This window comes from Rattus norvegicus, chromosome 2, assembly GCF_021556685.1.
Source record: "Rattus norvegicus strain SHRSP/BbbUtx chromosome 2, alternate assembly SHRSP_T2T, whole genome shotgun sequence".
NCBI lineage: Eukaryota > Metazoa > Chordata > Mammalia > Rodentia > Muridae > Rattus > Rattus norvegicus.
This window is the reverse complement of record NC_141535.1, coordinates 75,593,204-75,613,359: the sequence shown is the minus strand read 5'-3', so window position 1 is coordinate 75,613,359 and position 20,156 is coordinate 75,593,204. Positions and strand designations below refer to the sequence as shown.

General features: G+C 33.4%; 1 protein-coding gene across 12 annotated transcripts in view; it reads right to left on the bottom strand.

The window, feature by feature from the left end:
- Cdh18 (cadherin 18) overlaps nucleotides 1–20,156 on the bottom strand; it is a 1,022,663-nt gene that overhangs the window by 69,218 nt on the left and 933,289 nt on the right. For all 12 annotated transcript variants that reach the window (XM_087621794.1, XM_087621802.1, XM_087621796.1 and 9 more), the window contains 2 exons: nucleotides 17,813–18,000; nucleotides 461–714 (listed from right to left, as the gene is read on the bottom strand). In XM_087621794.1, the coding sequence (XP_087477920.1) occupies nucleotides 461–714; nucleotides 17,813–18,000 (442 nt within the window). The remainder of the gene's footprint in view (nucleotides 1–460; nucleotides 715–17,812; nucleotides 18,001–20,156) is intronic.

The following is a 20,156-nucleotide window of genomic DNA, read 5'->3' as shown; positions in this document are numbered from 1 at the left end:
AGCTATCAAAAACAATTACTTTATGAAATTCGTAGGCAAATGGTCGGAACTGGAAAATATCATCCTGAGTGAGGTAATACATGGGTAATCTCTTTTTACTGAGAGAAGGTATTTTATTGAACACAGAACTAAATGATGAAGCATTGTCTACCTACTCAGGGGCTTTCAGAGATCTTTGAACTACCATGATTATAAACCACAATTTTTTTAGATGTTTACATAACATATTCTGTGGTCTTATGCATAGCAAGCTCTGAATAAACTGACCCATTTCCCCAAGTCTGCCATGTATTAATAATTTAATAACTTTTGTCTGCTAATTTATTAAGATAATTACATATTTGTTATAATTTGAAAAGCATTGCAAATAAAATATCTAATCATACTTTAATTCACATTAAATTACCTTAAGACATAAACCAAATCTTCAAGTACTTGGGAGATAAAGAATATAGCATACCTTACTAAGCTGTTAGCACTGTCTGGATCCTGTGCCAAGACAGTGCCAACAATCGTCCCAATCTTGGCATTTTCATAGACTTCCATGACATAGGAAGGCATAGAAAAGAGTGGTGGTTCATCCACATCCCCAACAATGATCTTCAGCATGGTGGCATCCTTAAATGGACCCAAGTGGGAAAAGCGGAAATCCAGATGTGTATTTGCTCCCTCAATGTTGAGTGTGTAAGACTTCTTTTTCTCATAGTTCAGTGGCTGCAGGGGGAAAATGCGATAGCCAATGTTAGACTGTCTACATTTTTCAAAGATGCTTACTTTCTTACTTATGAAAACTGTATGATATATGTTAACTTACTTTTCCTTAAAAAATAGCTATAATATTTTCCTAAATTATGATGTCCAAACAGACATAATGGCAACTCATGTCTTACTCTATAGAGAGTTTGCATAGCCTTAAATAGGGTGATAACTACATAAAGAAATAAATCACCTCTGCAAAACCACATTGCTTTTCAGAGACAGTCTTAGTCCTCTCCATCCTATACCATCCAGGAATTATTAAGTAATTAATCTAAAAATATCTGCTGGAAGCTTGTTTGAAATTTGAGATGATCCTGGCAGTAGTAGCACATACATTTAAAACAAGTATTTTGAAGACAGAAGCAGGCTGATCTCTGTCACTTCAAGGTCTAATTCTACAAAAGTCAGACAGCACAAAGAAACCTTGACTTGAATAAACAAAAACAAATACAACAAACAATCAAACAAACAAAATATAATGAAATAACTTATTACATTTATGTGATTTATCTTACATTACCTTATTTTATGATTAATTTTTGTATATTTTAAATTAGAGATTTTGTGATTTTGCTACTGTGTTAAGTTTCTTCTAGAATTATGCTCTTTACCTGGTAGATAGTTTAAAAATGCTCTCTCTTCTGGATATTTTCTTTTCATTCTATTGTGTGTAAACTTTGTGGTGTAGAAAATGTGTAGTTTGTTTCTTACTTTGTACTTATGATATTAATTCATCTACTGTGTTTCTCATATTCCTTCTCAGATTGTATTTGGAGCAAAATTTTAGTATCAGTCTATTTCTCTTTGCTTGCTTATACCTATTTTAGCTTTGATCTTATATTAATAGGTCAGTATAATCATTTCAGTTTCTACATAAATTTAAAAATTTCCAATAGGAGTTTGTGTTGTTGAAGAAAGCAGGCAGGTTCTGATGCATAGGTAAATATTCTATAATTAAAATACACAATCAGTTTTCCAACTAATAACTATCTTCAGTTACACATAGACATTTACTAGTAATTTATATATATATATATATATATATATATATATATATATATATATAATAGTATAAATACATATAAATATTTCAAATATATATCAGGCATCATGAATTTGACTTTATGTGCAATTATATAACCAATGCATTTTTCCCAAATAATGGACTTCTATTATTATAGAATACAAAATAATAAACAAGTACTTTATTTTTAAGTCATATTGATCGTTATACATATTAATGATGCAAGCTGATAAAATGTTCACGGGAATAGGTGAATTTACCTTTTGAGAAGAACTGAAAGTTTGGAAGATGCTAACCAAGGAGCAAAATTATACTTGCATGTAGGTCTGTTACAAAACATAATCTCAGATTTAATTTTAGTTGTAGAAACTTTAGATGGAGAAGTTAAAACAGAGGGTGTAAGACACTTTCTTTCACTTGGAACCTATTGATTGCTTCATTGGTTCTACTCATCTTGATAAATATCTGGTAGAAACAGTGCACACAAATATTTTATTCTTATTTAGGTTTCTGATATTAAATTGCACTGACTGAACATCATGGCATTTTTGTTCTTGGTGGGATCAGCTAGCTATTCCTTATAAAGGAACTATGATATTTTGCTTTACCCCAAAGAACCGTCCTAGTCATTTGGGGTGCTTAGATACAAGAGCACAGATTTGTCATTTTCACCAGCAAACTTAATCTTGTAATAGTTTTGAATATTAGGACATTTTATAACAAAGGACTGTCAGATGTGCTGTCCTATAAGGGCACATATCTAAGCTTGCACATAGGGTCTTTCTGATATTCTTAGATTTTTAGAGATGGGAACCTTATTTATTTCTATTTGTACTAAGTACCAGATACCATTTGTGAATGTATTACCTAGACCTTAGCATCTCTTAAGGATTTCATTCCTGACTGTTGTCAAAATGAAGATGAAGCTTCAACATCTGACTTGCAGGAGTCACATATGCCATGTTCAACACTGTAAGAATAGGTGCCTAAGAGGTGTCTTTTTGGGGAATCTTGTGAACACAATCCCCAGTACTACTGATGATCATTTCTTGTATCCATTCCTGATCGCATTAGAAGTTGGCCTTCTTAGGTGGTGAACATTTTATAGACAGGATAACAACTATTTTATTTCGATCAGGACCTAGAATTTGGAAAACTCCTAGAGTCATAGTGACATGGGTCATGCTGGGACACTGGAAGCACTTGATAGTTTTTAAAGCTCTTTTAAAAATATCAAACCTCAAATTCTCAAAAGCTGAGACCATTTAATCCACTTATATGCACATAGAATAAAAATCTTATTTGCTTAGATTTATATGCTTTTACTGATGGGTTAATTAAATCTGCAGCCTGTAGTCAACTAATTAGAAATTGTCTTCTTCAGAAAGAACTGAAACTAAAAATAAATCTCTGAAATAATTAATTCTCTTTTTCTTTTCTAAAGTTTACTTTCCTTTAAAGAAATAAGAATGTGACCCTGACTACATTAAAAATCTAACACAAATTAAAATAAGTTACCCCAAAATTCTGAATATTTGCTGCATGTTGAAGACCAGACAGGTGCTAACGAAATGTTCAGTGTTAGTGAGCCTTACTTACAGAAGACCACTGTCCGATTCCCAGCAGCCTCATGGAAGTTCACTACTGCTTGTAACTATTTGCAAGTGAGCTGACACCCTTCTGACCACCAACTATGCCAGACATTTACATGGTTTACATACTTATAGTACAAATATTGCACATAATAAATATAAAATAAAAATAATTAAATTAAACAATGACAATAAAGAATTATAATGTACACTGTCCTTCTTATATTTAGACCAGACCATCAATATATTAACACAGAGGAAGCAGAAGGCAAGGGGCCTCATGTTTGTTTAATATCACTGTTTTAATATTATTTATGAAACTTACTTTGTGTAAAACTTCTCGACCAATGTTCTTATCATTTTAAAGTGTGGACCATATTGTTTTGTCAATAATGATTAACACAGCTTTTGTCACAACACCAAATTTTCAAACACCCATCTTCACTCATTCACTGTTACAGAATTATTACTCTCATCCACTCAGTGAGAATAGTGAAGGAAATTTTGCCCACATTTGGCTTCTCCTGAAATTACTTTCATGCTGTGCATCGAAGAGAATAGAATACAAATTTTCTAGCAGATCCCTTTGACAAAATAAATGCCACATGTCTTAATGCTGCCCACCCAATGGTACGGTACAGGTTGCTTGTGTGGACACATGGTTTCATGTTGATGATCATCTAATATAAGTTTAACTACCTCCAGGCAGACATAACCATCCTGGGAAACTTGTTTGCCAAGAATGGCAGATGGATGGATAGGGACCATCTGCAGCCACAAAGGAAGGAGAGAATAATTTCAGGTTGTGTCAGAAATTTAAAAACGAATTTACTACCGTGAATTGGAACATATTAAGAGTTTCTTTTATGAATGCTTACTGGCGATACTGAATTGCACCAATAGAAAACTGATAGGAAAGAAAACCATTCATTTATTCTGAATATTTCAAAAGTATTTATTCATACCAAGTGAATTATGCTTTGTATTATAACCACAGAATTATATTATTGTGGTAAGAGATTATCTATCTATGCTATAACTTTGGTAAACATGTGCAACTACCCATTGCTAATAAATTAAAAACTCTGCAAATCCTTAGATTTTTTTTTGACTCTATAGAGGATTTTTTTCTGGAGCTTAGTGTTCCTAAGTTACAATTAAATTCCTTTATCCCAAATATAATCCATCAAACACAGTACATTACAAATAGTAAAATGTGCTAAGCCACATAAATCAAAAAACAAACTGAAAAAAAATGGGAAAATTCATCCAGATTATTAAAGTATGAAAAGCAAATTACAAGAAACATCTAGGAGTTTGTAAACTAAACTCATAGTATTTTCTTCATTTGCATAAACAAAAGGAATAACTATGGTTGTGTGTGACATGGTAAAGACACTATCACTGTATTGTAAAGCCAGTGATCACTTATGATGAATTAGGGCTCTAGTGTAACTCCGCTTTAAAATCTTAAACACTTATGAACATAGATTTTTCGAAGTACATGCTGACAGTCTTTCCCATTTGATTAACTATTCAGTGCTCAAGCTACAAGAGGAATTATGGACACAGCGTTTCTCCTTTTAGTGATAGAACTTGTATGAAAAGAATGGACTCTAGTCCTTGGCAATTTGCTCATTATTACTTACAGATTTGTGTTTCAGTTGTTTATTTGTTGGTGGTTGGGTGTGATTATTTGAATCGTTCTAGTTTACAAGACTGTAAAGCTTGGATAAAGTCTCCTGGGTAGAATACTGCAGATCTGCATCATTAGGTTGTATTTACTGTGCAAGGCAGCTAAGCTCATTTTGGATTTGCCTTGAAGTGTCATAAACTTTGGTTAATGTTTTAGGAGAACAATTCCAGGCTTGAGAGACAAATATTCCTCTGTGGGTTTGTTTGTTTGTTTGTTTGTTTGTTTGTTTTTTGGTTTGTTTTGTTATATTTATTTTTGTTTTGTTTTAACATTATTTGCTTTAAGATTTTATTGCAATTCAAACTCTGTGAGCATTCTTTGTTTATTCAGTTATATTGAAATAAGGGTATTGAATACACAAAGCAAATAGTCCGCCACTAAGCTATTTGATATATCTAAAATGAGTTAATTAATTATAAATTAGAGAGCTACCTTCATTACCATCTACTTCAAGAAGCAGCTTTTCTGATGAGGGATGAGTGAGCCCCAGATCTACGAGTACAGTAGTATATCTGCAGGAACTATTTTATTGATACGTCCATTAAGCAGTATAATGACAGTAGATTTCCCCCTGGTCCTCATAACCTCTCTCATCTCAGGTATTTGGCTTCATTTTTAGAGTCAAATGTGTTTTCCATCTACTGGAGTGGGCCTTAAATCCAACGAAATAGTGGTTGTTCAATCCAATAAAATTTGTATTTTGCAGCCAGGTACAGTTATCTGTATGGCAGGTATGTGGCAGGGTTCATGGCTGAGTAAGATTGATAATAGACTCCCTCTGCAGTGTCATACATAACATGTTTCAGCATTGGATATGCTACTTAGGGTGAAACTTCTAGTTTCTAGTTATGCACCATCGAATTTCTCCCTGTTCAGTGACATATACAAGTGGTGTCTTTCTCAAAAGTGCTTTAACATCAGGATGTGGATGGTAACCAGTAGCATCCATTTCCTAGCGTGTGGAGATCAGAATGCATCCTTTGGCCAGTAAATCAAAAAGATGGCATCATTCTAGAATTGGGTGGTAACATTTGAGTCATTTTGTTTCCAGTATATACTTCCTTTAAATTTTTTTCCTTTATATATGGATCTATGTTTACAAGACTAATAGAGTAATAAATCTCCATATGGTTTTTCAAAAATAATTATGCATTCCTCCCCATATTCCCTACTTTATCCTTCCCTCCCTTCTCTTCACCATTTAAACATCTACATCAGGATGGTTTGCAGACAGCAAGAGACTTTGAGGCATCCTGTCTTAAATGGGATGGCAATATCAAACTACCCCATCAGGATTCATATATCTATATCTATATCTACATCTATATCTATCTATTTATATGTGTATGTATGTATGTATGTGTGTATGTATGTATGTATGTATGTATCATCTATCTATCTATCTATCTATCTGTCTGTCTGTCTATCTATCTATCTATCTATCTATCTATCTATCTATCTATCTATCTATCTATCTATGCAGAAGAGGAGACAGAAAGAAGATAGCAAGAACCAAAGATGTGGATGACTTCAAATGCTGAGTCTGGGGTGGCCTTGGTTCCTGCCCCTGGGACAGGGTCCCAGTGTGAGTGCCACTTCCAGGAGTGCCAATGGCTTCTGTGTGTATGTAATAATGTATTTATTCACCGGAACCAATACTAGCACTGTAGGTTTCTTTCCTTCTGAGGAATGTCCTCCCTCTTAATGACTTCATGATAATTAGAATCAGTATGAGTCCAGGAGTCCAGGGTGTGGCTGTCTCAGCAAAATGGTAAAGGCTGGGCCTTCAAGGCAGCACTTAATGCTGTGGGAAAAAATTCTAAATCCATTAGTTTAAAAATACTTAATTTTTCAACTATGCAAAAAACTGGATGCAATATGAATTATGAGGGCATTCATGAGACTAAAGGAACAAAAGTAGCTATAATATGAGCCAGATTCTCAGAAATATAGGAAAGCAGAGATACAAAGGCAGACAGTCCTGAGTTTAAGATCAGCCTGAGACACAGCAAGTCCAGTCTCAGGCATGGTAGAAATGGTGATATCATGGCAGAGTCCGACCTGACTAGTTTATCTTATGTGTTTAGCAGAGGCAGGCAGATCTCTGAATTCGTTTGCAGTGTTAAAAATAAATGTGTATTTGCTATATTCTAAGAATGAAGGGGCTGGGGTCTCGGGATGCTGAATTATAAGATAATAAAAAAGAAATCTGAAATAAATGGCTGAATATATATGTAAATAAAACTGGGTTTTGGTCTGGGTGAGATGAGCTAGCAGAACTCGATAGCAGTTCTTTTTATGATTTTTTTATGTAGAGAGCTGAGCAAGCACAACTCTTCAAGGTTTTTTTTTTTTTTTTTTTTTTTTTTTTGGAGAGGATTTCTGACTCTAGAATAGCAAGAAAAACCTGAGAGCAGAGCAGAACACACACACACACACACACACACACACACACGGCATCAGTGCAGAAAGTCATCTCAGCAGAACCTAGATCACCAACTCGAACCCCCAAATTGATTTTGTATAGTTCCCAAAACTACCAAACAACCTTCTCAGAAATCCTTTCCTTCGCATTCTAAGAAACATGTCTCCCAGACACAACAGGACTAAAGGACACATCAATTCACAGAGACAATGAGATGGTGCATAATACCCACACAAATTCAAGCCTATATAATCCAACCAAAGAAACTGAAAGGTTGGCAGAATGTCCTACCTCTAACCTGGAAGCTATTTATAATCGATACCTGCTAAGACAAGGAGGAAATTCAGTTTTCTTCAATGAACAGACAATGGGTATATCACTATTACTCCATGCAGGGTATCAGGAATAGTTGACCAAGTTAAAGCTAAGTCCATCTTTTTTTGTGTGCTTTGCTTAGTTTCTGTCTTGTTTTTTTTTTTGTTTGTTTGTTTGTTTTCATTTTGTTCTTTTTGTTGTTGTTATCATTGTCATATTTTGTTTTTATCATATTTTTTGAAGAAAGTAAAAATTTAAGTGTGTGATGTAGTGAGCTACACAGAATCTAGAGGAATAATGGGAGGGGAAAGAATATTATAAGAAACATGTTATATGAAAAATATTTTAAGCAATAACAATGTAATTTAAAATCTACAGTAAACTAGATAAGAAAAGAAGATCAAGCAAGTGAAATATCTCAGCTAGTGAAGCAGCTTGCTGACGTACATCATGGTCTTTCATTCCTGTGACCTAAACAGTACAAGGAGTGAACGGACTCCAGAAAGATGTCCTCTGACACCCAGACAGGTTCATTGGCATACAAATGAAAGAGAGAGAGAGAGAGAGAGAGAGAGAGAGAGAGAGAGAGAGAGAGAAAGTCAGACACACCCAGAGAGAAAGACAGAAACAGAGAGAAAGAGATGCATACACCTATATACATATATACACATATATGAGCAGATATGTATATACATAAATATATATTTGTGTTATTTATTTCTTTAATTTTTAAAAATAGTTCTAATGAAATATGGTTTATGGGAAGATAGATATATATGTAGATATATACACATATATCATCATGGATATGTAAATAGGTACTAAATAAATTACAATAGTTCTTCAAATTGAGAGATGTAACTAATGTAAAATATTTCAGCCTATATGCAGAGATAGGAGCCCTACGAGCCAAGACATTCTGTGGAGCTGTCGAAGAGTACTTCCTAATGCTGCCACCACATTTAATATAGTCCCTCATGTTGGAGTGACACCCAAACATAAAATTATTTCATTGCTACTCCATGACTTTGCTACTGTCATGACTCATAATGTAAATGTATGATATAGAGGATACCTGATATATGACACCCAAATGGGTCACAATCCACAGGTTAAGAACCAGTTCTCCAGAAGAGGGAAGAAAAAAGGAGAGTATAGTGTCAGATGCTGCGGAGAGGGGAGCTGAGCGGGTAGAATGTTGAGGGATTCTGTCTACTGTTTCAAAAGACCAAGTGAGTCCTATTTGGATATAGCACTCCTAAAAAGAAGTGGACATTGATTGGATTAATTTAAACATGTAGTGAAAACTATCCATCATTTTATGTAATTCATCTGGTGTTCACACAGAACTGGATTTATTTATGCTTTCAGATGAGATAGAATTAATTGGAAAGGATTAGGGAGACAGTTATTCATGTGTTTCTCAATTCTGCACATCATACTCAGTTCTTATGACTTTACTATCTCTTTCTTTTTTAAAAGTAATTTCTCATGAAATATTTTTATATGAAGTTCATGTGTAAAGGAGAAATATTGGTAGATTTTTTTCATATTTTGTAGCTCTTAGTGCCTTTTATATCTTCCATCTTTCTTAATAAAAAATTTAATTTATAAATTTTTCTTTATATTTTTTCATGCTACTAAAATTTACTTTCTAACCTTTGGTTGTGAATTAATCTTCTTTTCAATGCTAGATGTTTATAATAACAATAATGATAATAATGATGATAATAATAATAATAATATTAGCCTTAATAAATTTACAAGTCGAATATTCTGAGATGTATTTAGGATAACACTTAGTGAACTGTGTTTCATTGTTTTATTTTGTGCCCCAAATTTACATGGATATTTTGAATATATTACGTGCTCATAAATAATTGGTGGTTTTAGGATATAGCATTCTTTCCACTCCTAATTTTAGTTTTGAGTTTATCACGATGGGAATGATATCTCCTATTTAGCCTTTTGCTTCCATTGCCACTTATATAACCTACACTACTATGTTTCAAATATCTCTGGCTCAGTAGGATAAAGTCTTCTGATATTTGGAAAACTGATCACACATTTGCTTTGTCGGCTTCTAGTATCCAGCTTTACATAATGTGCTCAATCAGCACTTTTCACCCACAAGTGTTTTTTCATACCGTGGTAGAAGTAAAATAGATCATTTCCCCCTGCTTCCTTTATGAATTATTAATTTTACTTATTTCACCCCTTTATATTGACAACACGATTGCTTGCTGCCTTTCACTCGTGTTCTTTTACTTTTAACTGTTGTCATTAAAACAATTGAGTATTTTTTCTCTCTACACATTTTTCGGTACTAGGAGGACATTATTTGTACATTTTAGAGGGAACACCCTTATCATTCTTGACTCTCACCTGACCCTGACTGCAGTTGTTCTGACAGGACAATTGTTTCATTCTACCAGTCGTTGGCCCAAAGGAATACATTTCCAAGCAGTGTGTACCTCTGTTTTATATCATTGTGTATGTCACTGTGTATCTATGTGTGAGTACAGGAAAGAATTTGAAGTCACACAAAAACAGAATTCAGAAGACAAACTTGGGGTTAGGCCTTGTCTTACATATTGTTTGAAGACAAAATCACTCTTGTTCTCAGGGTTGCATACATACATATATATGTATATATAGATATACATATGAACATATGCATGTGAGATATATATATATATATATATTCTTTTTCACATGAAAGGTAAAATTATGAGATATGAAGCATTTTCTCATAGTAGTTTTATGAAAATAAAGGTGAAAATGCTCCAAATATATTTTAAATAATTTTCCAGCAAATTTCCATGACATTCTTCCACTTTTGAAACGATAGTCTTCCTAAGGTAAACTGATATCAAAACAATTTTACAAGTGAATGTTATTACAATACAGCCATGTTGTGAAAACATATCCATACAGGTTTCTGCTCAAAAAAATTCTCTCACTCATATTCATATTTCTTTTATCTGAAATAATTCTTAGTGCATAGAAAATAATGAATAGCCCATCCCTCTCAAATAAGCTTACATTTAACATGTTACTTCATTGAAGCATGCAAATTTCATATTATTTCTCATTATGAATTTTCAATAGCTAACCTGTACCCTAAGTGTTTAACATAAATAGATTCACTTAATCTTGACTCAACATTAATTGCTCAATTGTTCTTCTCTCACCAATGAGGATAAGAAGACATAAAAATTGAGAAATGTCTTAGTGGAAGCAAAACAAATGAATTGAATGTGTTTTTAATTTAGACTGTGTACTTGCCCCTTAATGATGAGGTAATATTGTTAGAAACCTCATAGATGAGTAAATAGTTTGGAATAACACAGGTGAATGAATATAAATAATTAGACTTTCTGTGCATGCATTGTCCTCAGGAATAAAGTAGCTCATTCATCATCTTTTCAACTATTTGTTATTAAATAAAAAATGAGTCATTTAGCTCTTATTTATGACTGTTAAATGTCTAAGTAATTTTGTAACATCTTTAATTAATTAAACAGCTATGAAACTAACAATATTTAGACAAATTTCTTTATCTTCTTGTTTTCTGCAAGAAATACTTACACCCAGGACAATTTTACTTTCCTTGGGCAATTGGAGTTCTCATACTTCTCTTTAGATAAAGCTCAATACTCTTAATTTAATACCTCATTATCAATGAGTTTGGTATAATTTTCATGGAAGATTTTACTTTCTTAATTTGATCTCATTACTCTTAGTAATTGCCTTTCCATATCATTGCTCTTTCTCACATATATACAGCACTTTTGCTCCTTAATATAAATCCATTTCATATTACCATAGATAGCTGTCATCTATCACATGAGACTTGGTTTATCCAGCTGTACATATGTAGAACATTTTAATAGTTTCTCATTAATTTCTTCCACTGTCCCTTCAAACACCCTTGTGGGTTTTTTCTCTCAAGCTATATTACCTTGAAGACTAGTGGATCCTTAAAGTATTATCTAGTCAAGACATATTGGCCAAATTTTCACCGAGTACAAGTGGAAGGATTATAGATCCTGGTCTTCTACGCAATAGGAAAGGTTTTCCTTTATGTAATCTATGTGTTATACCTTCATTTGGATTTGTATTTCACAGGGAGTTGATAACGATTCTGTCGAGTTCCCAAATCTGTACATCAAAATTTTATTTTAATTCCGGAAAACAAGCAATCTAAAGTAGTCAACAATATCTTAATACCATCATTGCTTATATTTTTCTTCAAAGTTTGCATTTTAAATTATAATATGTGAACATAAGGAAAAATAAGATTAATTTAGCTGATGCCTCTATGACTTCCCTTCCTTGGTTGGTATCCTTTGTAGTCTGTTTTTAGTTTTTCACTGGGTGGTGGACCTTCTGTGGGGTTGAGGATTCTTGTACAAGGTCTCTTTTACAGATTTCACTTAACAAAATTGTAGCCATTCATTTGCATATAATTCCAATATCAATAGTATTAGAATGCCATGTTTTACTTTTGTCACTCAGACACAAAAACAAATGAAAATTCATTTAATCTCAAATAATCATTGGATAGGTGTTTAGACACATTTTATTTATGTATATGAATACCTGTCCATATACATATATACTATATGTACACATATCCATATACACATACATACATGTACATTTTTATGCATATACATATATACATATATACTAAGTGTATAAATATATTATGTTTCTCTATAGGCCATAGATTAAAAAAAATCAACATTTATCATTATCCATGAATCGATGTAACTCAACTAATCACAATGTCTTACCAAATCACTAGTTTCCAGTACTGTAATATATCATAGTATAAATTATTACGTATTTAAGACAATAATAAATGGTTCTGAATTATTTACTATTCCAGGATCATAGTCATGCCATCAAGAATAGAGTTTGACCAATACCTCTCCTCTTTAAAATACAATAGAAATGCAGCAATCCAGTCGAACAAATTGAAATTTGGACTCTTCTCTACATTGCTTCTAGTAAAGTAAACTAAATTCCCAAATACTAGAACCATCTAAGGATCAAACAATATTTAGTTCAATTTTCAAAAATATAATACCAAACAATTGTTCATAATGAAGAGTTATTAGAATGATGTGGAAATCATCATTCTACTTGTGTTTATATACACATTCAAAGATCTTTTTTTCTTATTTGTTTTTCTTTATGGTTCAACAAACATTTCAAGCCACAGAAAAGTAATTAAGAATAGCATATTCCTTAATCTTTCACTCAAACAAAACAATAACCATAAGAATCTCAATAAATAGTTTTTAAAAGAACAAATGTATGCTATTTGGCATGATACTAATACAATGAAATTAGAAAATATATAATTATCTAAAATTGACTATAGTGTCTTTACAAGTATTACACACAGTTCTTATATGCATGTACTATATCAAATACATAAAATAAAAATAAGTATTTAAAATGTGTTTGTTTTAAAAATTCAATATTGAGCTTTTCACCAATGCCACCCCATTGACCCTTTCTCCTAAACGTCACAAGCTATCACCAATGATATCAATTACCCTCTACAACCTGATAGTAATGTACTATTGCTGAAGATATCATTAAGACAAACGAACACAGAGAAATCAAGCTGGTTTCCAACTAGTATTTTCATTTCTACTGAGAATCATCCATGGTGCTGAAATTTTATTACAATAGAAGAGAAGTGTTTATCAATATCAACTAGTTACATGACCTATGACTTAGAGCAGCATTATATGTGTAAGATATACTGGTGAGAAATTGACATACATGCTATGGGCTTACCAACCACTTTGTAAAAGAATAAATTTGAGGATCATTCCATTAGATGGACTCCTATCAGGCACTGCTTATCTGGCCAAAAACAAAAAACAAACCTACTTTACCCTTCTTTTAAAGGGAGCATAGTAGTAAAATTATTTCCCTTCTCATATTGCTATACCCTTAGTTCAGAGAAATAATTACTCCCTATTAGAGAAGCCTCTTATTGTGGTAGATGAAAATTAACAAAGAGGCCTCCAACTGTACAATATACAGTAAAAGAGAAATATCAAGTAATCAGTCCTACTTAGATGTCTTGATCATACCCTTCTTGAAGGCTCTGGGAATCTTTGCAATAGAGGATCTGGGAAGAATGCAAAAGCCAGAGGAGGGGAATGACTCTTAGGAAATAGTGCCTTTATAGTACCTACTTGTATATATACACACTCTCGGATTCAGAGACAGCATGCTGAAAACTTAATGGCTAAGTCAGAAAAAAATGTAAGAACATGTAATGAAGAGTGGACAGAAAATATCAATGCTAATTAAGAATCTATGTGAAGTTGATACCTATGGAGAGAATTGTTCGCCAATAGAGTTATATTAACCACAGTCAACGGCAGGCCTTATTGATGTTCAGAAGTAATTGAGTACCACAAATTGTGCTCCTTATTTTTGTGTGATTTGCTTTGATCTGATTTGGTACCATTTATTGTTTTTGTTTGTTTTGCTTATCGTTTGAAAATTATAAAGAATATAAAGTTGGAGGATGGGGAAGTAAGGAAGACCTAGGTAGAAGATATTAAGTGTTGAGAAAGGAATATAATCAAAATACATTACATGACTTTATATTTCTGAAGTCAGAAATATAAATATATGCAACGCAGAAAAACCTATATACAATAACAAGAAAAATATGTCTACTATGACCCAGATGATAGAAAAGTCAAATTAATAAAGGTTAATAGTGGTGAAGCTTCTATAGAAAGGAGTAGTCATGCAAGATTGAGGTACATTTAAAACAAATTGTTGGCTGTCTGTCTTTTGTAAAGAAAGACTGAATTGAAGTTGTCTTTTATTTATGGGAAAAATTGAATAAAATGCCATGTGTTACTCTTAAAAATAAATAAAATATGTTCTAATAAATAATGAAATAAGAAAGATCAAGATAGATACCTGTGGGAAAAAATAGTTGATAAAAGAATTACAATAACAACTAAAGTTGGAAACTTGAAGTTAGAATGGCAGCTTCTGGAGAAATGACTCAGTTATTCAGAGCAGTCGTTCCTGCAAAGGACCTACACTTGCTGCCCAGAATTCACATGGTACTCCATAACCATACATGATTCTATTTCCCAGGATCTTATTTCCCATTTTCTGACCTCCACAGGTACTAGACATACAAATGGTACACACAAACACATTTAGGCAAAATGCTTATACACATAACATAAATAAATCAACTAAGAACGATAGTAACTAGAACAATTTCTCCACAGGGACCTTCTGATAAAGTGACCCCAATAAAAGGTTCTGAAAGCCTACTAGACAGAATCTCTCCTTAAGCTTCAGGTGTTTCTGTCAAAGAAATGAATGAAACTTACAATTCTTCCTTATCTTTCTCACCGTTCCACCTAGTCAGGCTCCATTAAACTATGAGTGAAACTTATCAAAGGGTATTTACAATGTTCCATGCCATGCATCAGAGAATTCAACTTGGCAATTTCCTGATGAAGCGATGATATGGGCCAGGATGAGCCTGTGTGCCTGCTACTGATTTATAGAGCAGCACTGATTTTGATCTCTGAGGAGATTAGCTTCTCTGCTTTGCTGACTAAGGTGAGCTGCCTTAGAGATTAAATAAGAAACAGGTTTTCACGGATTGTTTTATCTGTACCTTACCACCTGAACCAGTATCTGACAAATTTTAAAATGTAACAGAGAACAGAGTTCATTTTTAAATTGCAATTACTTATAAAATACACAACAATGGATTGACTGATAAGTTGATGGTAATTTGAAGATATAAAAATATTGGAAGTGCTAACATTAATTCAACTCTGATGAAAATAAATGTAGGAATGCAAGCCCAGGTCAAAGGCAACTAGAAATAATTATCAAGGTGATTTTCTGTAAATTGTCACTAACATTTATCCAGTTAAAATTATTTTACAAATCCATTGTATGTTGTCAATCAATATGTGATCATTATAATTTGGTTATTTTGGAAAATAAGCTAACTATGGTCATGTAGGTGGTATGAGCTCCTCATTATCCTCAATGATATAAAGGGACTTGTACTTTATTGATAAAAAGCACTACTTACTACGAGCTTTAGTTCTAAAAATATTAGTGTGTTGGATTGAATAGCATGACCCCTTTGGACTTAGGGTTTAAATGTTTGATCCATGGGAGGTGACACTACTAGGAGGTGTGGCTTTGTTGGAGTAGGTGTGGTAGTGTTGGAGAAGGAGTATCATTATGGATTTAAGCTTGAGATCTTGTATATGTTAAAGCTTTGCACAGTGTGGAACACAGTCTCCCCTGTATGCCTATGGATCAAGGTGTATAACTCTCTGTTTATGTTTCCCACCATGATGATAATTGGGAATAATTCTCTGAAACTATTAGTCAGTCCCAATTAAATGTTCTTTATAAGAGTTGCTTTGTCATGGTGTCTCTTAACATCAAAAAACCTTCACTAAAGTCACTAATATATGTTAAATTTTATAAAGTTAATAATGCTCAGTACTAGGATGACCTCAATATCAGCATCTACAACTAGATTGCTGTAAACATATCTGTAAATATTAGTTATTTGCTCTTGTCCTTTGTTTGCCTCAGGAGTATGCACACAATCATAAACTATTTTTTTCTACCATCAATTCCTTTCTTTCAAGATAATCCCTCCAATGCATCTCTTACATCAATGATTCTCTTGAGTTTTGGCTTCCATTTATTTCCTACTGTAACAATTAGCAGATTTCATACTCCCTCGTTTCAATTATAATATCTCATCATGTTAATAATATTCAAGTAATGTAAAATCCTGACAGAGGACTTGAAAATTCAAACGCAAAAAGTAAAATTAAAGAGTGCTTCCATCTCAGAGTAAAAACACCAAAAAGATGGCAAATGTACAGGAAAATTTGGAGAAAAGGATATGACTCTAGTAAGAAAAAGCATGGTGAAATAAAGATTCAAGTTTTGTGATAGGGGATTAGAAGCTTCCCATGATCATGGATTATCTGCATGAAAAGGGGAGATCATGCCATACATGCGAATTGTGGGACAATTGGAACCTTGTCACCAGACAAAAACCAATATGCCTGAATGGATTTAGAAACACAGTATTCTCATATCTGAGGCCTGCAGGCATTTTATCTGCTCCCTACCCAATTTCTGTCCCGGGGGAAGTGATCACAATAATCAACATGAGGATTGTGACCACTAATCATATAACACAGTGTTCTCCAAATCAATGAGATATCTAGATAGGCTGACCATGAGGACTGAGTCAGTGGGCTTCCCTTCACAGAGATTCCTTTTTGCAAAGGGTATTTAATCTCTAGTCCACCCTGAGTAAGTTGTATGCACCCATTTTCCATGATGAACACTAAGTAAACAATTTGGACAATCAAGGATTCTCTCTCTCATCACGAACTACTGTGAGGAAAATATATATATATATATTTCAATATATTCATCATATAGAGCCTTGCTGCCTAAGTCTCCAGCAGAAGGCCAATGAGCTCCCAGAAAGGGACGCACACCCCTGAGCTAATCCAGAGTTCCAGCCTGCTTTCCACAGTCCTTCCTGACTCCAAGAGGTTCCCAGCTGCCACTGGACATCTGGGAGTGTGAGAACCCCTGTCTCCTTGGCCTCAGCCTGCCTCATTTCTCACCCGGCTTGGGGCCCCATCTTAGGCTATGTTTATAGCCTAGCACATACAATTTTGGCTGCCCAAGCAGTGTTTTCACACCCCAGTATTGAGGGAAAATGTGAAACCATAGGGAGTCAATCATTAATTTTAAAGCATAAAACGAAGGAAAGATGGAGTTCTATAGAGTCTTTTTTATGTAAATAGAAGAATATATATATAATGATCATTTTCTTTTAATGACCAAAAACATGTATATGCTAAATTGTTTCCTGGAAATATTGATGACTGATGTGAATCAGCATAAGTTTTTTGTTTCTTTACCTTCTTTAAGGAAAGTATTCCTTCTCTGGTGTCCTTGTCAGTGGATATAGAGAATACTCCAATACCATCTCCATTAGTGATGGAGTAGGTCATATCTGCATTTGAGCCCGTGTCTGCATCATTTGCCTTGATTTTTCCAACAGCTGAACCAACTTGAGCAGACTCAGGAACATACAGTTGATAGTGTTCTGGAAAATATTTCATATTAAAGTTACATACAATAATGTTCATAGCATAAATATCTCACAAGATATAATAAGTATCTTATCTATATTATCAAATAAACGTAATACAGAATGAGATATCTGTAATTATCTTTTAGGTTGGTATAAATGTTTCAATATTTGTAAATATGATAGAATGTTTAAAATAATAGACTAGTTTTGACCCTTTGATAAAGGATCTACATATTATCTTATCTATATATCATCTTTATCAACATATGATTACTTTTACTTAAGCAAAAGGAAAATAATATAAAATTTCATTTATAGTGAATAAAATTGAATCAGTCAAGCATAATTAATCCTAGCTTAATTTTTTCTTCACACTAATGTGAATTTCAAATATGTAATAATGTCAATGCCAAGCAACCAGAGCTTCCAGGGACTAAGTCACTACCTATAGGCAATACATGGACTGACCCTGGACTCTGACCTCATAGGTAGCATTGAATATCCTAGTAAGAGCACCAGTGGAAGGGGAAGCCTTGGGTCCTGCTAAGACTGAACCCCCAGTGATCTTGATTGTTGGGGGGAGGGCGGCAATGGGGGGAGGATGGGAAGGGGAGCACCCATAAAGAAGGGGAGGGGCAGGGGCTAGTGGGCTCTTGGCCTGGAAACCGGGAAAGGGAATAACATTCGAAATGTAAATAAGAAATACTCGTTAATAAAAAAATGTAATAATGTGTGTGTATGTGTGTGTGTGTGTGTTTGTGTGTGTGTGTATCCATGCTTGAAATTTGACAAGAAAATCAGAAAAGCAATAGCAGAAAATATAGGCTAACATTTTGTGAGTAATTTATGTACTGAAATATGTAAGAAAGACCATAAAATAGTGAATATATTTAGATATTTATCAAATATTTCCAATTATATCTGTAAAGAGTTTTATAGCTCTGCATTATGGTCATACAAAAAATATGTTTTCAAAAGTATATCAAGCCAGTGGACCAGCTGAAGGATGAAAATCTACACACAAGTTGATATGCCGTTGTTGTGTAAAGACCAGTATTGAATGTGTTTTTCCTATTTACAAAAATAACTCATATCAAATATATCATAATTCAGGATTTGAAAACAAAATAAACTGAATTTTTTATAATACAAAATACTGATATAGTGTTCCTTTAATTACTTAATATATATTAGATGGATATTACTTTATTTAGTTATTAAAATTATATTATTACAATGTTCAAAGGAACAGTATAAATACTAGGACTCGAATTTAAATGTAATTAAATATATAATTTACCAAATATTATCGCAATGATATTAAGCAGATAATATATAAATAAAGATTTCAAACTAGAACTTTATACTTACTGTGGTACAAAAGAGAGAAGAATGGATACCACAAATTTTCCCTTATAAATTAAAATCATCACGTCCTGTAGAGACCAAATATCTAGAAATGACTATGAAGGTGCTAACTTAAGGAAGGGAGAATGTTGAAATGTAGACAATGTTCAGGTAGAAGTGATAAGGGATATCCGGGTTTGGTAAAGTTAGACAAGGAGAGGATGCTGCTATAAGACAGGCAAAGAAGTAGAGAAGAGAGTTAACCACACTGTATGAAGACGCTCTGAAAATGGAAATTAATGCCTTGTAACTAACTAACAATAGAATGGCTGCAAAGGAAAATACTCTGCATGGCTGACAAAAAGCTTCATCTAGAAGCCATTAGTTAATGAACTAAATGTATCTTGCCAAGTGTGGGGTGCCTTCTTATGACTTTTGAGAAAAGGAAGCCATAAATGCTGCCAAAACGGCTTAGATTCTTAGAATTTCTAATGGTTTCCTACCAGAATATGGACAGTGGTACACTACAGGTTAAGTCACAACATATTGTTAGAGTCATATAGAGACAGAAATTTGAGTTAAGTAGGTAACTGTCCAGTTTTGTGTAACCAAATAATATTGTGCATTTTACTGGTGAATAAAAGGCATCAATTATATCACTGACCTGAATCCCACTATGAGAATATCAACCAGCCATATGTGTCCATTGTGAACTGGCATATGCCTGAGTTACTGACTTTTCCACAAATCTTAGGCTACAAAGGATAGTATCTACATTAAGTACTGTACATCCATTCAATAGCCCATGACAGGGAAAACTC